This window comes from Hyperoodon ampullatus, assembly GCF_949752795.1.
Source record: "Hyperoodon ampullatus genome assembly, chromosome: 18".
Lineage (NCBI taxonomy): Eukaryota > Metazoa > Chordata > Mammalia > Artiodactyla > Ziphiidae > Hyperoodon > Hyperoodon ampullatus.
In genome coordinates this window covers 49,965,120-49,983,170 of record NC_136931.1, presented here as the reverse complement: position 1 = coordinate 49,983,170, position 18,051 = coordinate 49,965,120, and the positions used below count along the sequence as shown (strand labels likewise).

Here is an 18,051-nt window from a genome sequence, read left to right as displayed (position 1 = left end):
ATTCCGAAGGAGGAGCCCGGAAAGCCAGAGGCTACAGTTCTGCGATTCCTAAACGTTCTGGGACACCCAGGGTCTAGAAGTCGCCAAGAGACCAAGTCTGAGATTCCACAGTGTTGACATTCTAGAATCCTGAAGGCTTTCAAGCTGCTTCCGCCGAGATGCCGAAAGCCTGAGTCCCCCACACTCTCCGATCCTGGAAGGCCGGGCGGTGGGACCCCAGGACGCCGCGGCTTCCGGGACGACCCCTCCCCCACCCGCCGCGCCGGCCTCCTTCCCTTGCCCTGGGCTCGTGCCCCGGCACATTCCGTCCTCCCCACTCCGCCCCGCCCTCCTCCCTCGGCCCCATGGGGACGGAAACATCCCGTCCCCGCCCGCGCCCGGCCGAGAGCTGGGTCAAGGATCCCGGAGGGACGGGAGCGCCTCCCACGTCCCGGGAACTGGCTCTCCTGGTTCCTACCCGGTGATCTCACCTGGCCCCGCCCTCTCAGGTGAATGGCCGGGCCATGTGACGTCACTTCCTGCCAGGTAAGCGCCGCTGGCGGCTCGGCTCCGGGGAGGTTTGGAGGAGCTATCGGCTGATTGCATCTCGCTTCTAAAAAAGGCCACACCGTCCTCCCCTCCCATCTCACTACCTCTAGACCGCAGAAGAGCCAGGATTCCAGTTTACACACAGATTTCTTTTATTTAAAAATTCCAAAAAAAATAAAATTTTAACAATATATATTACTTCATATATTATAGTATACTTATAACAATAATTAGTCCATCGTTTCCAATATTACAAAAAAGAGGAAGAAAAATACAAGGGAAGCAGACGACCCAATATATATAAATACTATAAAATCTATTAGAATAAATAAAGTCGTCATAAATAAAAGGCCCAAAGGCGTGGGTGGGTGGGAGAGCAGGGGGTTGGCAACGGCTTTGGCTGCTTGTTTTTGGAGGGAAATTTGAGCACCAGGATTCCCCTTCAGGGGAGGCTCCAGTCACCATCAGACACCGGAACCTCAGGATCTAAAAAAAATTGGAAGGGGGCAGCGGGGGCTTATTATTCACAGCATTGGACAGGGGAGAGGTGAAAGAGGCCTCACTGCCTCCAATTTGCTACATTTTTTTAAGACCCCAGAAAACACTCCTTCCCCCAACAGCATGAACAGCTTGCACACTGGGGACCTGCCCCAGCGTAGGGTCAGGGGAGTGAGTTAATGCACTTTGGAAGGTGGGGCGGAGCTACTTGATTAAGAGTCCCTCAGTTCCCCCACAACCTTGGGACCCCTTGTGGAACCCACAGCATAAGAGAACTGGCCCCCCTTAAGATCCAGCTGATCTGCACTAGGCAGGCACTTGTCACTCCGAGACGGAGATACGATTGAAGATGGGGAGTCTCCTGGGGGCTGCAGGTGGTTGGGGTGGCCCAAAAACCCCGGCCTCGAAGACAGGCGAGTCAGATCCCCCCAGGCTGCTGCCGCTGCTGGCATATTCGTCAGGATCAGATCCCAGGGAGTGCGCAGAGGGGCTCCGAGCCAAGCCACCCAAGGGCCCCCAGATGCTGCTGGGGGTGGCCCTTCGGCAGGAAGGACAACAGCCCGGGGTGGGGTCCCTTCGGGCCACCGGGGTCCCTGGGGCAGCAGAGAAGGCAGAGGGTGAAAGTGGAAGGTCCCCAGGTGGTGGTGGTGGGGAGTTGGAGGGTGAGAAGGAACACGAGGACAGGGAAGGGCCTGCTAGGCCTGCTGGTGGTGGCGAGGTTCGGCGGCCTGAGGGCAGGCCTGAGAAGCTGATGCTCTGGCGCAGCATGTGGGGGTGGCCAGAGGCACCCAGGTCCTCGCTGGGGTTGTGGATGAAGTGGCAGCGCGAGCCGTAGGGGCAGCGGCCCTGGAGGTAGAACTTGTGGCACAGTTCCGTCTTGTACTTGGGGTGGCGACTGGCCTGGCGCAGCTCACCCAGGCCGTGGGCAAACTGGCACTTGGCCCCATAGCGGCAGCGCCCGCTTTCTGAGAAGGTCCGACATAGCTCGGTCTTGTAGCGGGAGGAGGTGGTGGGGGTCGCAGTAGGCGAGGTGGGTGAGGGCGACAGCTCAGGGCCTGGGCGGGGAGCCAGGGGTGCGAAGCCTGGGGGTGGGGGCACCCAGCCGCAGCTGCGACCCTCCACCAGGCTGGTGGAGCGGCCAGGCAGGCGGGCAGCCACCCCAGACGAGCTGGAGTCGGGTGAGCCGAGGCTCCAGAGTCCCGAGGAGGCCCAGGCCGAGCTGGACTCAGTCTCTCCGTGGTCGGAAGGCAGGTCATGGCTCAGCAACTGGAGGCTCTGTGGAAACAGGGATCGGTCAAGACACCGAAAATGCAGGGTGACGCCCCGCCCCAGTTGCAGGGCACCTAAGAGCTTGCCAGTCCGGTTTGTGGGCTCCCAGCCTGAGCCCCACCCGTCCTTAGAAAACAAACATGGGTTCCGGATCGCAAGGATCCCGATTTGGAGGTTCCGAGTTTATTCGCGACTGAAACTTATCCCGAGGGACCCAGAAATCCCGGCTCCCCCGGCTGGATCAGAGGGGCTCTAAAGTCAGGACACACCGCTGTCCTCCAATTTTCAGCCTCTGGGCCTCTAGGGATCTGACCCTGCTCACTGGGTTCTCCAGTTTCACAAGTGGAGGAGCGGGCAAAGTTAACCCAGGAGTCCGGATCTCTTCGGTTTTACAGTTGCCAGAGTCTTCTGGGTCAGGGAGTGGAGAGACAGAAGTCGGCTCCCCCTCACCCTGAGACTCCAGCCCAAGAAACGCCCCCGCGCAAAACCGCACCCTCAGCAACTACCAGGGGTAAGCCAGGTGTGGGGTCATTTCCGCCTGCAGACAGCCCCAGCCTGAGAAAAGTTCTCCAGCTTTCCATCTCCGAGGGCCACCCCACCCGTGTTTGGACCGAGACCAGAAAGTCACGGGCTCCATTTTCACCTCCAGAGCATCACACTGGTCTGAGACGGGAGGCAGGGACCCCGGGCCGAAGTGTAAAGCACTAAGGAGTTCCAGTTTGAGAAAGGAGCCAGGGGTCCCGGGCGGGAGTTTGTGGCGCAAGAGAGCCCTGGTTTGAAAAGGGAGTCAGGCATTGCGGACCTCGGGGTGCCGATCAGCGGGGGCTCACCTCGTAGATGGCGGTGAGATCCATGGCGGCGCAGATGGCCGAAGACTGAGGTACAGGCCGAAAGTGGGAGCGCTGAAGTCTGGCTGCAGTGGGGTTGAAGAGCCGCCGCTTTTATCCAGCCAGAGGGGGGCGGGGCCTTGAGGAGTTGGCCCGGGCGGGCGGGGCCAGGAGGGGCGCTTCCCGGACGCGCGCCCCCGGCGCAGCCCGCCCAGCCCTGGACCGGACCCCATCCGCCCGGCTCCCGGCCGGGATTCGCCTGAGGGGGGCCTGCGTGCGGTCGCAACACCGCGGGGAGTGCGTGGGGTGGGGGGTGTCGGCCCAGTTTTCAAAGGCTGGAGACTGAGGCGCGGAGAAGGGAACTGGCACGGAGGTGGGGGCAGGGCTCCTGGGGGAATTGACTAGGGCAGAGGCTGAGAGGGCGTGCGACCGAGAGACTGACCGACAGGGGCGGGGAGAGACGCAAGGAGAGCAAGAGACAGAAATGGAGAGACCAAAGAGAAAAACACAGGGACACACACACAGAGGGAGGGAGTTGCGCACACAGGGAGACGTGCACAGAGAGAGAGAGACAGGGTAAGGAGAGGAGGCGAGGTGGGGAGGCACAGATTGAAAACACAAGATATAGACAGTCCCAGAGAGACAAATTCAGAGCGGGAAGCGGGAGGGAGGGAGTCACATAAAGAAACAGAGAAAAAGGGAGAAAACAGGGAGAAACAAGCATCCACAGACAGAAATCCGCAGGAGCAAAACGGAGAGAGGAGACCCACGGGCCTGGTGGAGAATTCTCTTCTGAGACCTGCCGGCCTGGCACGGTCTCGCTCTCAAACAGCCCAGATCCAGAGACCTGGACCGCCCTCCCCGCCCCCACTCACGGGGGTTGGGGGTGGGTGGGGTTCTGGACACCTGGCGAGGCTGGAAAGGGGCCTCCTTTCGCAATTTCCCAATTCCTCTGTGTCTTCTCACCCTCACGCAGATAATGGCACTTCTGATCGCTTCCTCTGGGCTAGGCACTGTTGCATGAAAGTGCTTTATTTACATACATTAACTCAAAGAGGTATCGTTATGCCTATTTTACACACGAGGAAACCCTGGAAGAGAGAGGCCAAGTTATCCTCCTTTAGTAAATGGCAGCAGCCTAATACCAGGGCCTTAAATTATGTTAAGAGTTTGTGCTCAGAGAAAACTCAAGATTGGAAAGGGGGAGATCTTTTATTATGGTGGCGGGTTTCCTTGGTGGAAAGCTGTCTCGAATGGCAGAAATGGGTCGTCCCCAGCTGACGGTCGGATGGGTCTCTAATAAAGGGATGTACCTTGAGAAAACTCTAAATGTGCAGAAATCACTCCCCTTATTGGCAAGTCTTTTATTGTCAAGGGGTTGCACTGAGTGACGCTCTCTTAAGATATGGAGGAGAAACTAATTTTTAAACTGGGTCTCGATGAGCTAACTAGCTGCCCTGAGTGAAAACACGGGGGTAGAAATAAACCATTGCCACGGAGTGCAGTTATAATGGTGGAAAGTTCATTGTTGCAGGTTGCGACTGCAGACTGCGGGCTTGTATTGAGGTGGGGAGATTCTGCTAGACACGCCGACTTGCTCATCCGACAGAGCACGGGGGAATCCCTGGTGCGGCGCTTTCTGGGGCCGAGGGGCCTTCCCGGCCGGTCTCGTGAGCTGGGCGGCTGCGGGCGGCTCTGGCACGGTTGCAGCCTCCCTCTAGCCTGTGACTCACTCGCACGGGGCGAGGGAGGGGGGCTTCCTGGAAGCCGTGACGAGGAGGCTAGGCTTGGATGCCAGGGTTCCTCTCTGTAACCAGGGCTTCTGTCGCCTGTAAACAGACGCTTGAGGGCTCCGGGAAAAGGGGGAAAGGGGAGGTGCCTGGCACCCGCCGCCCGGTTGGGCTCCAAATCCCTGTGCGGCTAGTGGGACTAAGGTGGCGGTAAAACGAGAGGTGGGAGGCACCCTGGGGTCCCCGGTGTCCGGCTCGGCTCTGGCCGCGATCCTGGAGGAGGGATACCAGTTTCAATTCCCTGGAGACAGGGAGCATTTCCCATCCCTGAGTCAAGCTGACCCCCTCCCCTCTCCCAACTGCTGAGTCATCGGCCCGAGAGCCAGGACGCTTCGGACTGGGCGACTCTCGAAGAGGCTAGAAGGAGCTTTGCGCGTTGAAGAACCGACCACCCCTGGAAACACTGACGGGGGCGGGGGTCCTAAAAGCCCGGGCCTCCACCCCTCCTTGCTCAGATCTAGGAGTCCGGGTTTCCAAGCCGCCTCCTCGCTCAGACCCAGGAGACCCGGCCCCCAGCCCCTTCCTTCACCAGACCCAGGAGTCCAGGCCCCCAGCTACCCTCGATCTCAAACGCAGGAGTCCGAGCCCCCGAGGCCCCTCTCCCAACGGTTTAGGAGTCTGGCTCCCATCCCCCCTTCACTCCCCCACCCCCCCCACCCCCCGTCCAGGCCTCAGGCGTCCCAGCCCAGGAGGAAGTTCAGGGCAGGGCCCCGCCCCGCTCCCCACGTAGCCAGCGGGAAAATCCGTGGCACCAGCTAAGGCCGGGAATCCCCTCTGGAATGACGGTGGGGAGGGGGACGGCCGGGGTCCCCTGCGGGGCGCAAGGGGGCAGGTCCTGGGCGGGCAGACAGAGGGGGAAAGGGGCGGAAACCAGAGAGGCTAAAAATACGGCGAGCGCTTCCGGCCTAGGGGGAGGGGAACGTTGAGCAGTTTCCAGAAAAACAAGCGGGGACGGGAAACGCGGGGGTGTGAGAGACGGCCAGAGTGCGCGGGCGAGCTGGGGACCGTGTACGCGTGGCACGTGTGCCTTGTGAGCCCCAGGCGTGATTGACTGGGCGGGAGCGGGTGCGGCCGACGCGGGCTGGCAGTGTGCGCGGCTGCTCGGGCCCTGCGGCGTGTGGACCGCGTGTGCGCTGTAGGTGCGAGGTGGGGCTGCCCTGGCGCGCCTGGGTGTGCAGTTGGGCAATTAGGTGTGGGACACAAGTGCGCCCACCTTCCTGTGTCAACGCTGTGTCCTTACAACCCACCTGGCAAGGCTGGCTGTGAGAATAAATGCGGGAAACCGCCTATGCCTGCGTGTTTCTGACCAGACTGTATTTACTCTCACCATCTATGGGGGAGGGAGTGTGTACTCGGCTGTAACTGTCTTTGAGGTGGCATCCCTGAGAACGTGTGACTTACATACCTCCCTGCACGTCTGTGTGTAGCTCTGAAACACCTTGGGATCTGTAGTGACTGAGTGATTGTAACTCTTTGAGGGAGGCCGGCTAGAGTGGCTGTGTCCTCAGGTGTGATGAGCCTCTGTGAGCACACAGCTTGGGAGCTGAGGGTGTGTGGGAGCATGTGCGTGGCTGCAGGCAGCTGTGGCTGTGTGCAGGGCGCCTGCAGCTGTGTGTGTGGTCATCAGGTGTGTGAATAGTGTTCCTGTGTCTGTGTCCTTGGGGTGTAGCTGAAAACACCAGGAGGCCAGTGTCTGGAAGCAGTTCCTCTGTGGCTCAGTCACAGGGCAGTGAAACTGAACTTTGGTTCCTGACGTCTACAGGCGCACATGATGGGGGGGCAGCTGGCCCACTCCTGCGGTTCGCACAGGCCTCCGTGGGCAGAGCAGAGGAAAACATGCACGCACACTCAAACCTGAGAAGCATTATCTAAATCCAGCCTCCGCTGCTTTTGATCATGTTGAGCTGAGGGCAGGGCTGAGTCACCCTGTGATGGGCAAAGTCTGAGATGGGGTGGGAGATAGCGGGTTAAAGGGTGGTTAGAGAGTTGTTTGTATATTCACATAGTTGGATTGTTCCTTGAGTCTGTTCGTGGGACTGCCCCCAGGACGGCGACACCAGGGACACCATGATTGTAGGATGGTGGGTTATGCCATTCTCTGCTAGGGAAGAAGGGTGTCGTGTGTGCCTGTGTTTTGCCATGGTCTGTTTTGCTCTGTGTGGCTGTGCATCTCATGTGCATGCTTCCCTGGAGTGGGCGGTTGTGCACGAGGCTGTAGTCTCCCTCTGGGTTTAATAATCCAGTAAGAACCTTCACTAAGGACCTCTCCTATCCCTGCCTCTTCACTGTGGCCCAGGCTTCCACATTATTCCACCAACACACCATGACATTTCTGCCTCAGGCAGGGCCTCTGCACTTACTGTTCCCTCTCCTTGGAATGTCCACAACTTATTCCCTCTCCTTCAAGTTCACTCCAATACTACCTTCTCAGGCCTTCATGACCTGGGTCAAGGACTTTAACAGGTTTAAAAATAACCTTGTCATCTATTTAACAAATAATAAATACATGTAACATCTATTTACAGATCATATTAATACACGTGAACTACTACCCAACCTAAACTCTCAAACTTTCATGTTTTCCAATAAAGTAACATAATTCTCCACATGCAAATCTTGTTATTATTCCCCAATACTTTTCTTTTCCTCCTATTCTCTCTCTCCACTTCTGATCTCACTTCTCTATTTTCCTTCTTGGAATTTCTCATTACCTGACATACTGTGTTTTACTTTATCACACTTTACTGTCACTAGAATATCACCTCCAGCAAGGCAGGGATCTTTGGTTTACACTGTACAGGGCTTGGCCCAAAATAGATGCTCGGCAAATGTGTGCTGAATCAACTCCACTTCCGGGTGCACAATTTCCACCCTGTGTGGCTGTGTGAACTGTGTATCCATCATCCCACTGCCCACCAGGTGTCTCCGCAGTCTCCCTGGGTATGGTTTTAAGCACTGCTGGGCCCCATGTCAGGGCTGCTGGGATGTCATGCCCCCATCTGCGTGTGATGTGTTGATGCTGCCTCACAGGGCCAGCTGTACTTCATTCTGAGTGTGTGGGCCTGTGCACTGACACATCTCTACCAGTATGTGGTGTGTGCCCCCAGGCTGGAAGCCACTGGGCTCTTCTGGGGAAAGCATGCTGTACTCAGATAATTGCATCATGTTAGGTGGAAATATGACTTTGCTTTTGTATTTATTTGGACCTTACGTATGGTTAAGGAGATGTGTATGGGTGCCAAATTGACAAGGACAAGGTTATGATGGTCAGTTTTATGTGTCAACTTGGCTAGGCTACAGTCCCCAGTTATTTAATCAAAGTAGTCTAGATGATGCTGTGAACGTATTTTGTAGATATGATTAAAGTCTATAATCAGTTGACTTTAAGTAGATTATCCTAGAAGATCTGGGGAGTCACATGGGGGGGTGAGGGCTGATTCAGTCAGATAAATGGGCAGAGCTGTGGCTTCCTTTCAGAAGAAATTCTACCTATGGGCCACAGCTTCAGCTAGTGTCCAAGAGTTCTGCTGCCCTGCGTGAAGCTTGCCCCTATGTGCCTGGCACTTCAAGGAAGGTCAGGGAGAAGGGGAAGGAACGTCTGGGATGTGTACACACACACACACACACACACACACACACTCTGTCACTCACTCACTCACTCACTCACTCACACACTTTCCCAGGATTCCAGTATGGGGACCTGGGCTCTGGGTGAATCGCAGGTCTCCATGGTCCCGGCTTTTCCTTACAGATGTGGAGTCCAGGACAGGAGGCCTCTGGGCGGTGCCATGGGAACCAGGGTACAGAAGGTTTTGGGTGGGTCAGTCCCCCAACCAGGCTGAGTCACTTGAGCCTTTCACACCCACCAGCTGGGCCTGGGCTGGTAGCTCCGCCCTATACTTGCCCAGGCCTGAAGGCCATGGGGAAGCCTGGTGGGGCACTCCCTCCCTGAAGCCCCCTCCCCAAGGTCTGCTTCCCGGAGCTGGGGCCCAGGCGCCTGTCTTCTTCCCCAGGACTGATGATTCACCCCTGCTGGGGCCTTTTCACTTCTCCTTTGGGGCTAAAAATACAGGGACCCAGGCATCCAGTTGGGCCAGGCTTCACCGCAGATTGCACAATGCCCCTCGTTTGAGTGCTGCTGACGCAGACCCCAGCTATGGGGGGTGGCGGGCTGGGTTGCTCCCCAATCGGGCGTGCTGAGGTCAGGGCCTAGACCCCTCCACTTCCTCTTTCCTGGGTCAAGTTGACATGGGGGGTGCTGGGGATCCCTGGATATGACTGTGGTCCCTGGAACTGAAGCTCCTTCTAGCCCCAGGTAAGCCAGGGGTTCTGGCTTCCATTTTGGCCCCCTGCACAGACACAGAGTCCCAGTTAGGAGCTGGGGGCAGAAGACAGCAAAGGGGCACTGGGAGAGAGATGGTCAGAGACAGGGAGATGGGGACAAAGAGATCGAATGACCCAAGATGCTCAGAGGAGCAGCTAGAAAAAGGAGCAGGCACAGAGACCACCCCCAAACTGGGACAGAATCAAGGAAGGATTGAGGGAGAGGGACCCAGTCAGGGCTCCAGAGCCAGGCCAGGTGGGGGGAGAGCCCCTGGAAGAGGTCACCAACAGGCACAATCCAAAGTCCACCCTCAGCCAGGGAACAGAAAAGGCAGCCCGCAGAGGCCAGGCCCCGCCCTGGGTGCTCCCTGCTGGCCTCTGCTGCCCCCTGCTGGCGCCAGCCGCAGTGCGCAGGCAGGAAGAAAAGTCAGAGACATAGCTGCTTTGAGGCCACTCTTCATTCCCTCCCCCACTGCCAGACCCAGTCCCAGCCCTGCCAGCTCACAGGGCGCCCCCCGGGCCCGTAGGCGGTGCAGGCGTCTTGCCTGTGACCTTGTTGGCGCAGTCCAGCAGGGCAGTGTGAATGTCCTTGGCACAGGCAATCTGGGCTTTGATGACCGCCAGGTATTGCGGATAGGGCAGGCTGTCAGGCTGGACGGCGTCAGGCTTGGTGGCTGTGGGCACCAGTGTCGGAGAGTGCTTGGCACTGTCGCAACTCTGTGACAGGCACTCATGGGCCAGGCGCTGTGGGCAGGCAGGCAAGGCGTGGCATCAGCCTTCACTCCGGGTACTGCCAACCCCACCCCAAGGGCCAGCCTGGGGTAGCCTTTTCAGCCTCTGGAATCCTGGGGTCTTGGGGTCAGAGCCTGGCCCTGCCACTCGCTGGGTGACCTCAGGCGTGCGGCTGCTCCTCTCTGCATCTGTTTCCTCCTTTGGAAAATGGGTTTAATAACTACTCCTACTATCTAATAAGGTGAGAATGGTGGGAGCAGCGTGCAAGAGACACAGGCACAGGTCCTGGCAAGTTAACTTAAGTGCTAGTTGATGAATGTCAACTACTATTGCTGTGACTGTCCTCACCCTAGGCTTGGCATTGGCACTCGCTTCTCTGGCGGCACCTGCTCCTCCTGGTTTTCCTCCTACTTCTCTGGCTGGTCCTTCTAGATGCTTTTTAATCTACCTAAGCCTTAAATGTGGTCATTCCCGTATCCCTTCTCCTCCTCTCATTCTCATTCCCTCTAGGGGTTGTCTCACCCACACACGCTGCTGTTCCGACCTCTGTACTGATGACACCACTTCTGTGCGCCCAGCCTCCCCTAAAATTCCAGAGTTCCCATACTCTGCCCCCAAAACCACTCTCCTTCCTGGGTCCCTGTCTCAGGGACGGCCCTACCATTCCAACTAGAGCCCTGGGCCTCATCTTGGAGGCTCCTCCCCGAGCCTGTCAGTCCCATGGCCCTGTGCACAAAGCCTTCTGAGTACCTCTCCCACCTGCCCTTTCCCAGTTCCTCAGGACCCTGCCCTGGTGGAACCTGGCCCTCCTGAATCCTGCCATGGGCTCCCAGCCTCCACTCTCAGCCCCTTGCACCCATCCCTCATGTGGCAGCCAGAGGCATATTCCTAAAAAAGCAAATGGGTCCATGTCCTTCCCTGCTTGAAACCCTCCATGGCTCCCCAGCACCCTCCAGGCTATATTCAAAATCCAACAAGCGCCAACGCCTACCACACCTCAGCCAGACTGAATTTCATGATGTTCCTAAAGGGAACTTAAAGCAGAAGCTGTTCCGTCTGGCTGGAATATCTTTCTACCACTACGAGGCTCCTCAGACTGACTTTTCCTTCAAAGTCCAGTTCAAAATAATCATGACAATGAGGATACTACAGGAAACATTTGCCATGTGTCCATCACCAGGTTAAGTGCTTTGTATGCAAGATCTTGCTGAGCCCTTCCCAAAAATCCATTTTCCAAAGGAGGAACCCAAGGCTCAGAGGTAGAGATTGGTGGTCCATCTGACTCCAAAGGCTGTGCTCTGAGCCATTTGCCCTCCTCTCAACTCCTGCCCTTCTTCCATTTTTGTTCCAGCCTCCGCTCAGATGTGCTCTCCACTAGTAGTCTACCCTGAGCCACTTCCTCCCTAAACCTGCCCTAGGCAGGGTCAGGTGCCTTCTCTGGACTTCCACAGCCCCCCTGAGCTTCCCTCATTTTAATCCCGCCCCCTCTGCCTGTGCCTCCACGACTCCAGCCCTGAGCCTTCTGTCTGTGCTTCCCCCTTCAGAGCCCTCCATGGCCTGAGTTTCTCCCATCAGAGCCCTGACTACTCTGAGCTGTCACTGTTTGAGGATATATTTGTCACCCCACTGAACTGGAAGCTCTGTGAGGGCAAGGATTGGGCAATATTGTGCCCCCAGCATCAGCTGCAGCATCAGCACAGGTCTGGGCCGCAGGAGGTGCTCAGTGAGCGTGTGTTGATTGACTGAATGAAGGTTCCTGAAGCACCAGGAACTGAGGCAGGGCTGTGGTCACCCGGTGGCTGGGAGACCCCTTACCAGGCAGAGCTCTAGCTGGTCACAGAGTGCGTAGAACTCCTCCAGACACTTGTCAAAGCGCTGAATGGGTCCATCGCTGCTCTTCCTACAGTCCAGGAGAGGAAGGTGCGGAATGTATTTCCAGTCTCTGGGACTAAATGACTACCCAACCAAGTATCCATCAGAAAACCAGGTATAGGCCCAGGAGACCCAAGGCAGGGCCTAGGGGACAGTTAATAGAGGAAGGGGCAAAAAGGGCAAGGTCAAGCGCTAGGGAGCCAGGCTTGAAAATAAGAGAAAAGTGGGGTGGGTGTGGTGCAAGGGGGATGAGTTTCTAAGACTAGGATGGAGTTAGGAGAAAGAGGAGTACTCACTGTCCATTGTCAATGTTAGTGTTCTGAATCAAGTTCTGGGCCGCAACCTTCATCAAGGTCTAGTTTAAAGAAAAAAAAAAAAACAAAAAACAAAAAAGAGGTGCAGGAGATGGAGAAAGAGAAGAGGACACTTTTGGTAGATCTACACTCTTCCTTAAGATACACCCAATCTCAGGCCTCCTCTTCACTTGGCACTTACCCTCCCGTCACTCCAGAGTAACTCCAGCTTCCATTCCTCTATAGCAATAACCACCTGTATTTTCCCGGAGGCCCGCTCTCACCTGCGGTTCTCGCCAATACCCTCCCGGACATACCTTAGAGTCCTCCCTCACCCACCAGTCACGGTCAGTCTCTGTACAGGCCAGTCCTTTCCTCAGGCTTTAACGACTAGAGCTAAGTTTCTCCTTTAAATTCCCTCCCCCTCGAATTGCAGTCAGTCTCGAGCTCAAGATTCGCCCTGATCCCACCTCACACTGTCAATCCACAGAGCTTCGCTTTGGCCTCACGAAGATCAAGTCTCATTCCTCTTCCCTGCCTAACGCTCCTTTTGCTCTCTCCCTGACTGAACAGTCCCTCCGCCCACCCCCGTGATGTCAGAGAGCCAAATCTCCCGACCAATCACCTGCAGACTTTCCTTCAGCTGCGGGATAAGCATCTTATAGCGCTGCACAGGATCGAAGTCCTGTTGCTGTTGCTGCAAAAGCCCGCTCTGGGCAGGTCCCACAAGCTGTGTTGGTGGTTGTGGCTGCTGCTGGGGACCCGAGCCACCGGCCGAACCCGGACCTGACACACTAGCGGCAGAGGAAGCCGCGGAAGCCTGCTGCTGGGATGCAGCCATCTTTCTCGCTTCGCGCGCGGGAAGTGCGTCAGAAGCGCGTCTTCCCGGTTTCTTCTTAGCGTCTTGATCTCTAGGCCCCGTCTACTGGTTAGCTCCGCCTCCCATAAAATTTAACCAATGGGAGGAAAGAACCCACCCTCCAACTCGACTCTCAAATCCGACGTCTAGACTGAGATACCGATTCACCAATCACAAGAGGCCCTCCCTGCCTCGCTCCGCCCTTTGCCCAGACGCTCGCCAATCCGGGTGTGGTTCCAATCAGACTCTATTTCCCAGAAGGCGTCGCCGCCTGAGGCGACCTGCGGTCCTCAGAACACTGGCGGCAGTTGGTGTTCTGGAGCTGTGAGTCAGTCCCTGGTGTTGTTTGCGCGTTTACCTGAGTACTACGTAGTACTCCAGTGTTGCTGGAACTCTTCTCACCAGCCCACCTCACTCCGACCCTATCCCTGAGGAGAGCGGTGTCAACCCGAGTCCTGCCTCGGATTGGGCGTGCGCCGAAGTCGGCACGCCTTTTACCGTGGCTCTTTGAGGCTCTTGTCAGGACTTATCTCGCGTCGTCGCCATGGCGCCCACTATCCAGACCCAGGCCCAGCGCGAGGATGGCCACAGGTAGGCATTACGGCGCCTGACTGTACTGTTTTTCTTTACGTTTGGGTAGGCATCGGCGAGGTGGGAGGGTCGAGCCCAGCTGTCAGCTTACAACCTCACCAGCCCCCCAAGTCAGCCCGTAACGTCATGGAGCGCTCACCCGTTCACGGGGGCGGGTCTCAGAAGGCGTATTGCCCCCGTCTTTCCCTGCCGCGGAGTTCTGGAATTAAGCTCTTGGGGACTTTACCCAGAAGGGATTGAGTTTTTATTCTTCCAGTCAAACGTTTGGAGATCCCTTTTCCCAAAAACAATTGAGCATGCGACTCTATATTAAAGCACTTGAACACATCTCCTTCAAAAGGGATTGAGCACTTGGCTTCATTCATTAAAGCCTTTAGGGACACTGAAAGGAATACGTGACACTCTCATTAGAGCACTTGGGACACCCCTACCAAGAGGAATGAGCGTTTGTCATTCTCTCCTTCCCTTTTAAAAGTTTGGAAAACCCCCCTTTGCTCTCCTGTCAGTCCCGTTCTTTCAACCTTTTGTCAGTGTCTCTCTTTTACCCACCAGGCCCAATTCTCACCGGACTCTGCCTGAGAGGTGAGCTCCATTGTGTTTTCTTAGGACGGGTGGGCCAATGGGGGCTGCGAACAGAGGTGGGGCATCAGGGGCTGGGTTTTGAGCCACTGTGTTCCCAGGTCTGGAGTGGTCTGCCGAGTCAAGTACTGCAATAGCCTCCCTGACATCCCCTTCGACCCCAAGTTCATTACCTATCCCTTCGACCAGAACAGGTGAGACTGCGCATGGGGGTTAGGGAAACACCTCACTTAGAATATGAGTTCCTTGAGGGCAAGGACTGCTTTTCTTGTTGACTGTTCAGGCATACAACAGTAGCTAGCACGTAATAGTAGGTGCCCCGTAAATATTTAAGTAAAGAAGCAAGCAGCATCCAAGTCTCTTCGAGAGCTGCTAGCCTGCGGACTCCAACATGGGGGACATTTCATTCTGAGTTCCTCCCTGGAGGAGCTTAGCCTCTGGGAAGCAGGGATGTGAGGGATGAGGCTGGAACTAGGCAACCATAATGGGCATGTTTCCCCACCCAGGTTCGTCCAGTACAAAGCGACTTCCTTGGAGAAACAGCACAAGCATGATCTCCTGACTGAGCCAGACCTGGGAGTTACCATTGACCTCATCAACCCTGATACCTACCGCATCGACCCCAATGGTGTGTTGGGAGACAGGGAGGGCCTGCCCTAGGCTAGCGAGGGCTGGCTGTGGTCCTCTGTCATAGTGCTTCTCTCACCTTGCTCTCTTCTAGTACTCCTAGATCCAGCTGATGAGAAGCTTTTGGAAGAGGAGATTCAGGCCCCTACCAGCTCCAAGAGGTGAGGGGGTGCTGAGTGGGGACTCAGGACTGGCTCTGATGGGAGGAAGGCAGTGGGGTCCTGAGGTGCCCGATTCTCCCGCCCCAGATCCCAGCAGCATGCAAAGGTGGTGCCATGGATGCGGAAGACAGAGTACATCTCCACCGAGTTCAATCGTTATGGCATTTCCAATGAGAAGCCTGAGGTTAAGTAAGTTGCGGTGGGTAGCGGGGAAGGTGGAGCATTCAGGTATATCCCGTGGCCTCTAAAGGCCTTTTTCTTCCTCCCTAGGATTGGGGTTTCTGTGAAGCAGCAGTTCACTGAGGAAGAAATATACAAAGACAGGGATAGCCAGATCACAGCTATTGAGAAGACTTTTGAGGATGCCCAGAAATCCGTAATTGAGGGACTGGGATCGGGGGGAGGCAGACAAAGGTGTGGTTCCAGAGCACTTTGTACTCTTTCTCACCCCGTTTTTGCCTCTGCCAGATCTCCCAGCATTACAGCAAGCCCCGAGTGACACCAGTGGAGGTCATGCCTGTCTTTCCAGATTTTAAGGTCAGATCCAGGGCAGGGGGCAGAGAGGGATAGCCTGCCATCTCTCCCTGTCCAGTCTAACCCCAGTGCCCTCCATCTCCCAGATGTGGATCAACCCTTGCGCTCAGGTAATCTTTGATTCAGACCCCGCCCCCAAGGACACAAGTGGTGCAGCTGCATTGGAGATGATGTCTCAGGCCATGATCAGGTAAGTGGCCCTGCTGTCCACCTTGGCCTGCTTCTTCTTGTCTCTTTCTCCTCACTCACTCTTAACTGCTCCTCCTCTTCCCCCAACCAGGGGCATGATGGATGAGGAAGGGAACCAGTTTGTGGCTTACTTCCTGCCTGTGGAAGAAACACTGAAGAAGCGAAAACGGGACCAGGAAGAGGAGATGGATTATGCACCAGATGACGTGTGCGTGGGTTGGGGTTAGGTTTTGGGTATTGAGAAGTGTCTCCTTTTCTCCCTCACAGGGAAGAAATGGGGCTGACCCTATCCCCTTTATCCTCAGGTACGACTACAAGATTGCTCGGGAGTACAACTGGAATGTGAAGAACAAGGCTAGCAAGGGCTACGAGGAAAACTACTTCTTCATCTTCCGAGAGGGTGATGGGGTTTACTACAATGAGTTGGAGACCAGGTACTCAGCACAGTCCTACCTCACGCAGATTAGCCTGGGCTTGTACTTCAGTACCCTGGGGTATGCAGGAGCCACCTTGGAGGTCATTTATACCTAAAGATTTGCCATGTGCATTTGTAAGAGCAGAAGCCTGTTCATGCATGTGGGCTGGACCTGGTTCTGACACAAGAACCCAGAAACAAAATCTTTACTTAACACTGGAAATATTTAGAGCTTTCACGTAGGGTAGGACTACCAAGTTTATCGATACTAATGAGACTTCATGTAAGAGTAAACATAGCTAAAGTATGGAGTAATACATAAAATTAGCATGAATGTTTTAAATGAAGCGCTAGATACCCAAGTTCAAAAAACATGACGCCCCAGACTTCCCTGATGGTTAAAAGTTTACTTGCTATGTTGGGACCCTTGGTGTAAGGTTGGGAAAGTGTGACCTGGAGTTTCTATTTAAAGGAGAGATCCAGATCCTGATCCCATTAAGACAGGCAAAAAATCTAAAAGGCACAGTGGGCTGCTGGGGGCTGGGTGACCTGGAGCTCTTGGCAACCTCCAAGGGGCACTGTGACCAGCACAGCAACCCATTTGCCGCTATGCTCGGGGTGGGGGTGGGGGGTGCTGGCAAGGCAACAAAGGCCCAGGGGGGTCACAGAATCTTATTTTCCAAAAGCCAGAAATCGAGATTATGTTCTTTTAAAGTGTTGGTATCTAATTCACATTAAAGTCTCTTTCTTTATACGTTTATGTGTATGTGTACAGGGCATACATATACACATATATAAAGTGCAGGGCAACCAAACTGCTATCCTGATGGCTATCATGCCGCCCGTCCCTTACCCCCCCGTTTAGTCTCCTTTATTCAGTCTGTACTTATTCTGGTCTGCTCTAGGCTAAGCATAGATGAGTAAGGATGGGTAAAGAACCATATTAGACCAGATTCCCCACGGGGGTCCTTAACTGAATCTCACGCACCCCTCCCCCAACTCCACCACTGCAGGGTCCGCCTGAGTAAGCGCCGAGCCAAGGCTGGGGTTCAGTCGGGTACCAATGCCCTGCTTGTGGTCAAACACCGGGACATGAATGAGAAGGAACTAGAAGCCCAGGTAACAAGCACCACTGACCCAGGGCACCCATGGGGCGGGTGGTAGTTCGTGAGGAGTGGGGCAGGAACCAGATAGAACACCCTCCCCTTCCCCTCAACCCTGCTGCTTCCAGGAGGCACGGAAGGCCCAGCTGGAGAACCACGAACCCGAGGAGGAAGAAGAGGAGGAAATGGAGACGGAAGAGAAAGAAGCTGGGGGCTCAGGTAAAGCTGGACGGGCCAAACTCTGGGAGCCCTGGGAGGGTGGGGAACTGGGTCTTACTTCTTCTTGCTCCTTCACAGATGAGGAACGAGAGAAGGGCAGCAGCAGTGAGAAGGAAGGCAGCGAGGATGAGCGCTCAGGCAGCGAGAGTGAACGGGAGGAAGGTGACAGGGATGAGGCGAGTGACAAGAGTGGCAGCGGTGAGGACGAAAGCAGTGAGGATGAGGCCCGGGCTGCCAGGGACAAAGAGGAGATCTTCGGCAGTGATGCTGATTCAGAGGACGATGCTGACTCTGATGATGAGGACAGAGGACGGGCCCACGGCAGTGACAATGATTCAGACAGTGGCAGCGATGGGGGTGGCCAGCGGAGCCGGAGCGCCAGTCCCTTCCCCAGTGGCAGCGAGCATTCTGCTCAGGAGGACGGCAGTGAAGCCGCAGCTTCTGATTCCAGTGAAGCTGAAAGTGACAGTGACTGAGTCCCAGGGCCTTCAGGGCTGGTGCGGATAGTTATTTCGTGCAGGAAGGCACTTTTCGAGTGGTCTCTTTGTGAGCCTTTTGCTTTGTTTCCCTCTCCTCCAAACCTCTGCTGTTAATAAAGCCAACTTCTCTTTAGTTACCCTCCCAGGCACCATGGTCTCATTC

At 55.7% G+C, this 18,051-nt stretch overlaps 3 protein-coding genes across 4 annotated transcripts; 1 reads left to right on the top strand and 2 right to left on the bottom strand.

Annotated features, from left to right (window-relative positions):
* Positions 1-668: 668 nt before the first annotated feature.
* On the bottom strand, positions 669-3,175 carry ZFP36 (ZFP36 ring finger protein). The gene is made up of 2 exons (XM_079723993.1): positions 3,126-3,175; positions 669-2,301 (listed from the first exon to the last, which is right to left on the bottom strand). The coding sequence occupies exons 1-2, from the start codon at positions 3,147-3,149 to the stop codon at positions 1,348-1,350; spliced, it is 978 nt and encodes a 325-aa protein (XP_079580119.1). The 5' UTR covers positions 3,150-3,175; the 3' UTR covers positions 669-1,347.
* Positions 3,176-9,686: 6,511 nt separating this feature from the next.
* On the bottom strand, positions 9,687-12,973 carry MED29 (mediator complex subunit 29; the record flags this gene model as incomplete). Of its 2 annotated transcripts, none has more annotated exons than XM_079723836.1 (4): positions 9,687-9,979; positions 11,783-11,867; positions 12,136-12,194; positions 12,758-12,973. In XM_079723836.1, the coding sequence occupies 4 exons, from the start codon at positions 12,971-12,973 to the stop codon at positions 9,737-9,739; spliced, it is 603 nt and encodes a 200-aa protein (XP_079579962.1). In that variant the 3' UTR covers positions 9,687-9,736. The 2 variants fall into 2 exon arrangements, with proteins under 2 accessions (XP_079579962.1, XP_079579963.1); XM_079723837.1 differs by lacking the exon at positions 9,687-9,979 and adding an exon at positions 9,994-10,165.
* Positions 12,974-13,535: 562 nt separating this feature from the next.
* PAF1 (PAF1 homolog, Paf1/RNA polymerase II complex component) lies at positions 13,536-18,021 on the top strand (the record flags this gene model as incomplete). Its single annotated transcript, XM_079723738.1, has 14 exons — positions 13,536-13,582; positions 14,135-14,164; positions 14,263-14,355; positions 14,668-14,789; positions 14,883-14,949; positions 15,037-15,138; positions 15,220-15,325; positions 15,418-15,486; positions 15,570-15,673; positions 15,764-15,880; positions 15,978-16,106; positions 17,101-17,206; positions 17,319-17,409; positions 17,488-18,021. The coding sequence occupies 14 exons, from the start codon at positions 13,536-13,538 to the stop codon at positions 17,883-17,885; spliced, it is 1,581 nt and encodes a 526-aa protein (XP_079579864.1). The 3' UTR covers positions 17,886-18,021.
* Between the last annotated feature and the right edge of the window lie 30 nt (positions 18,022-18,051).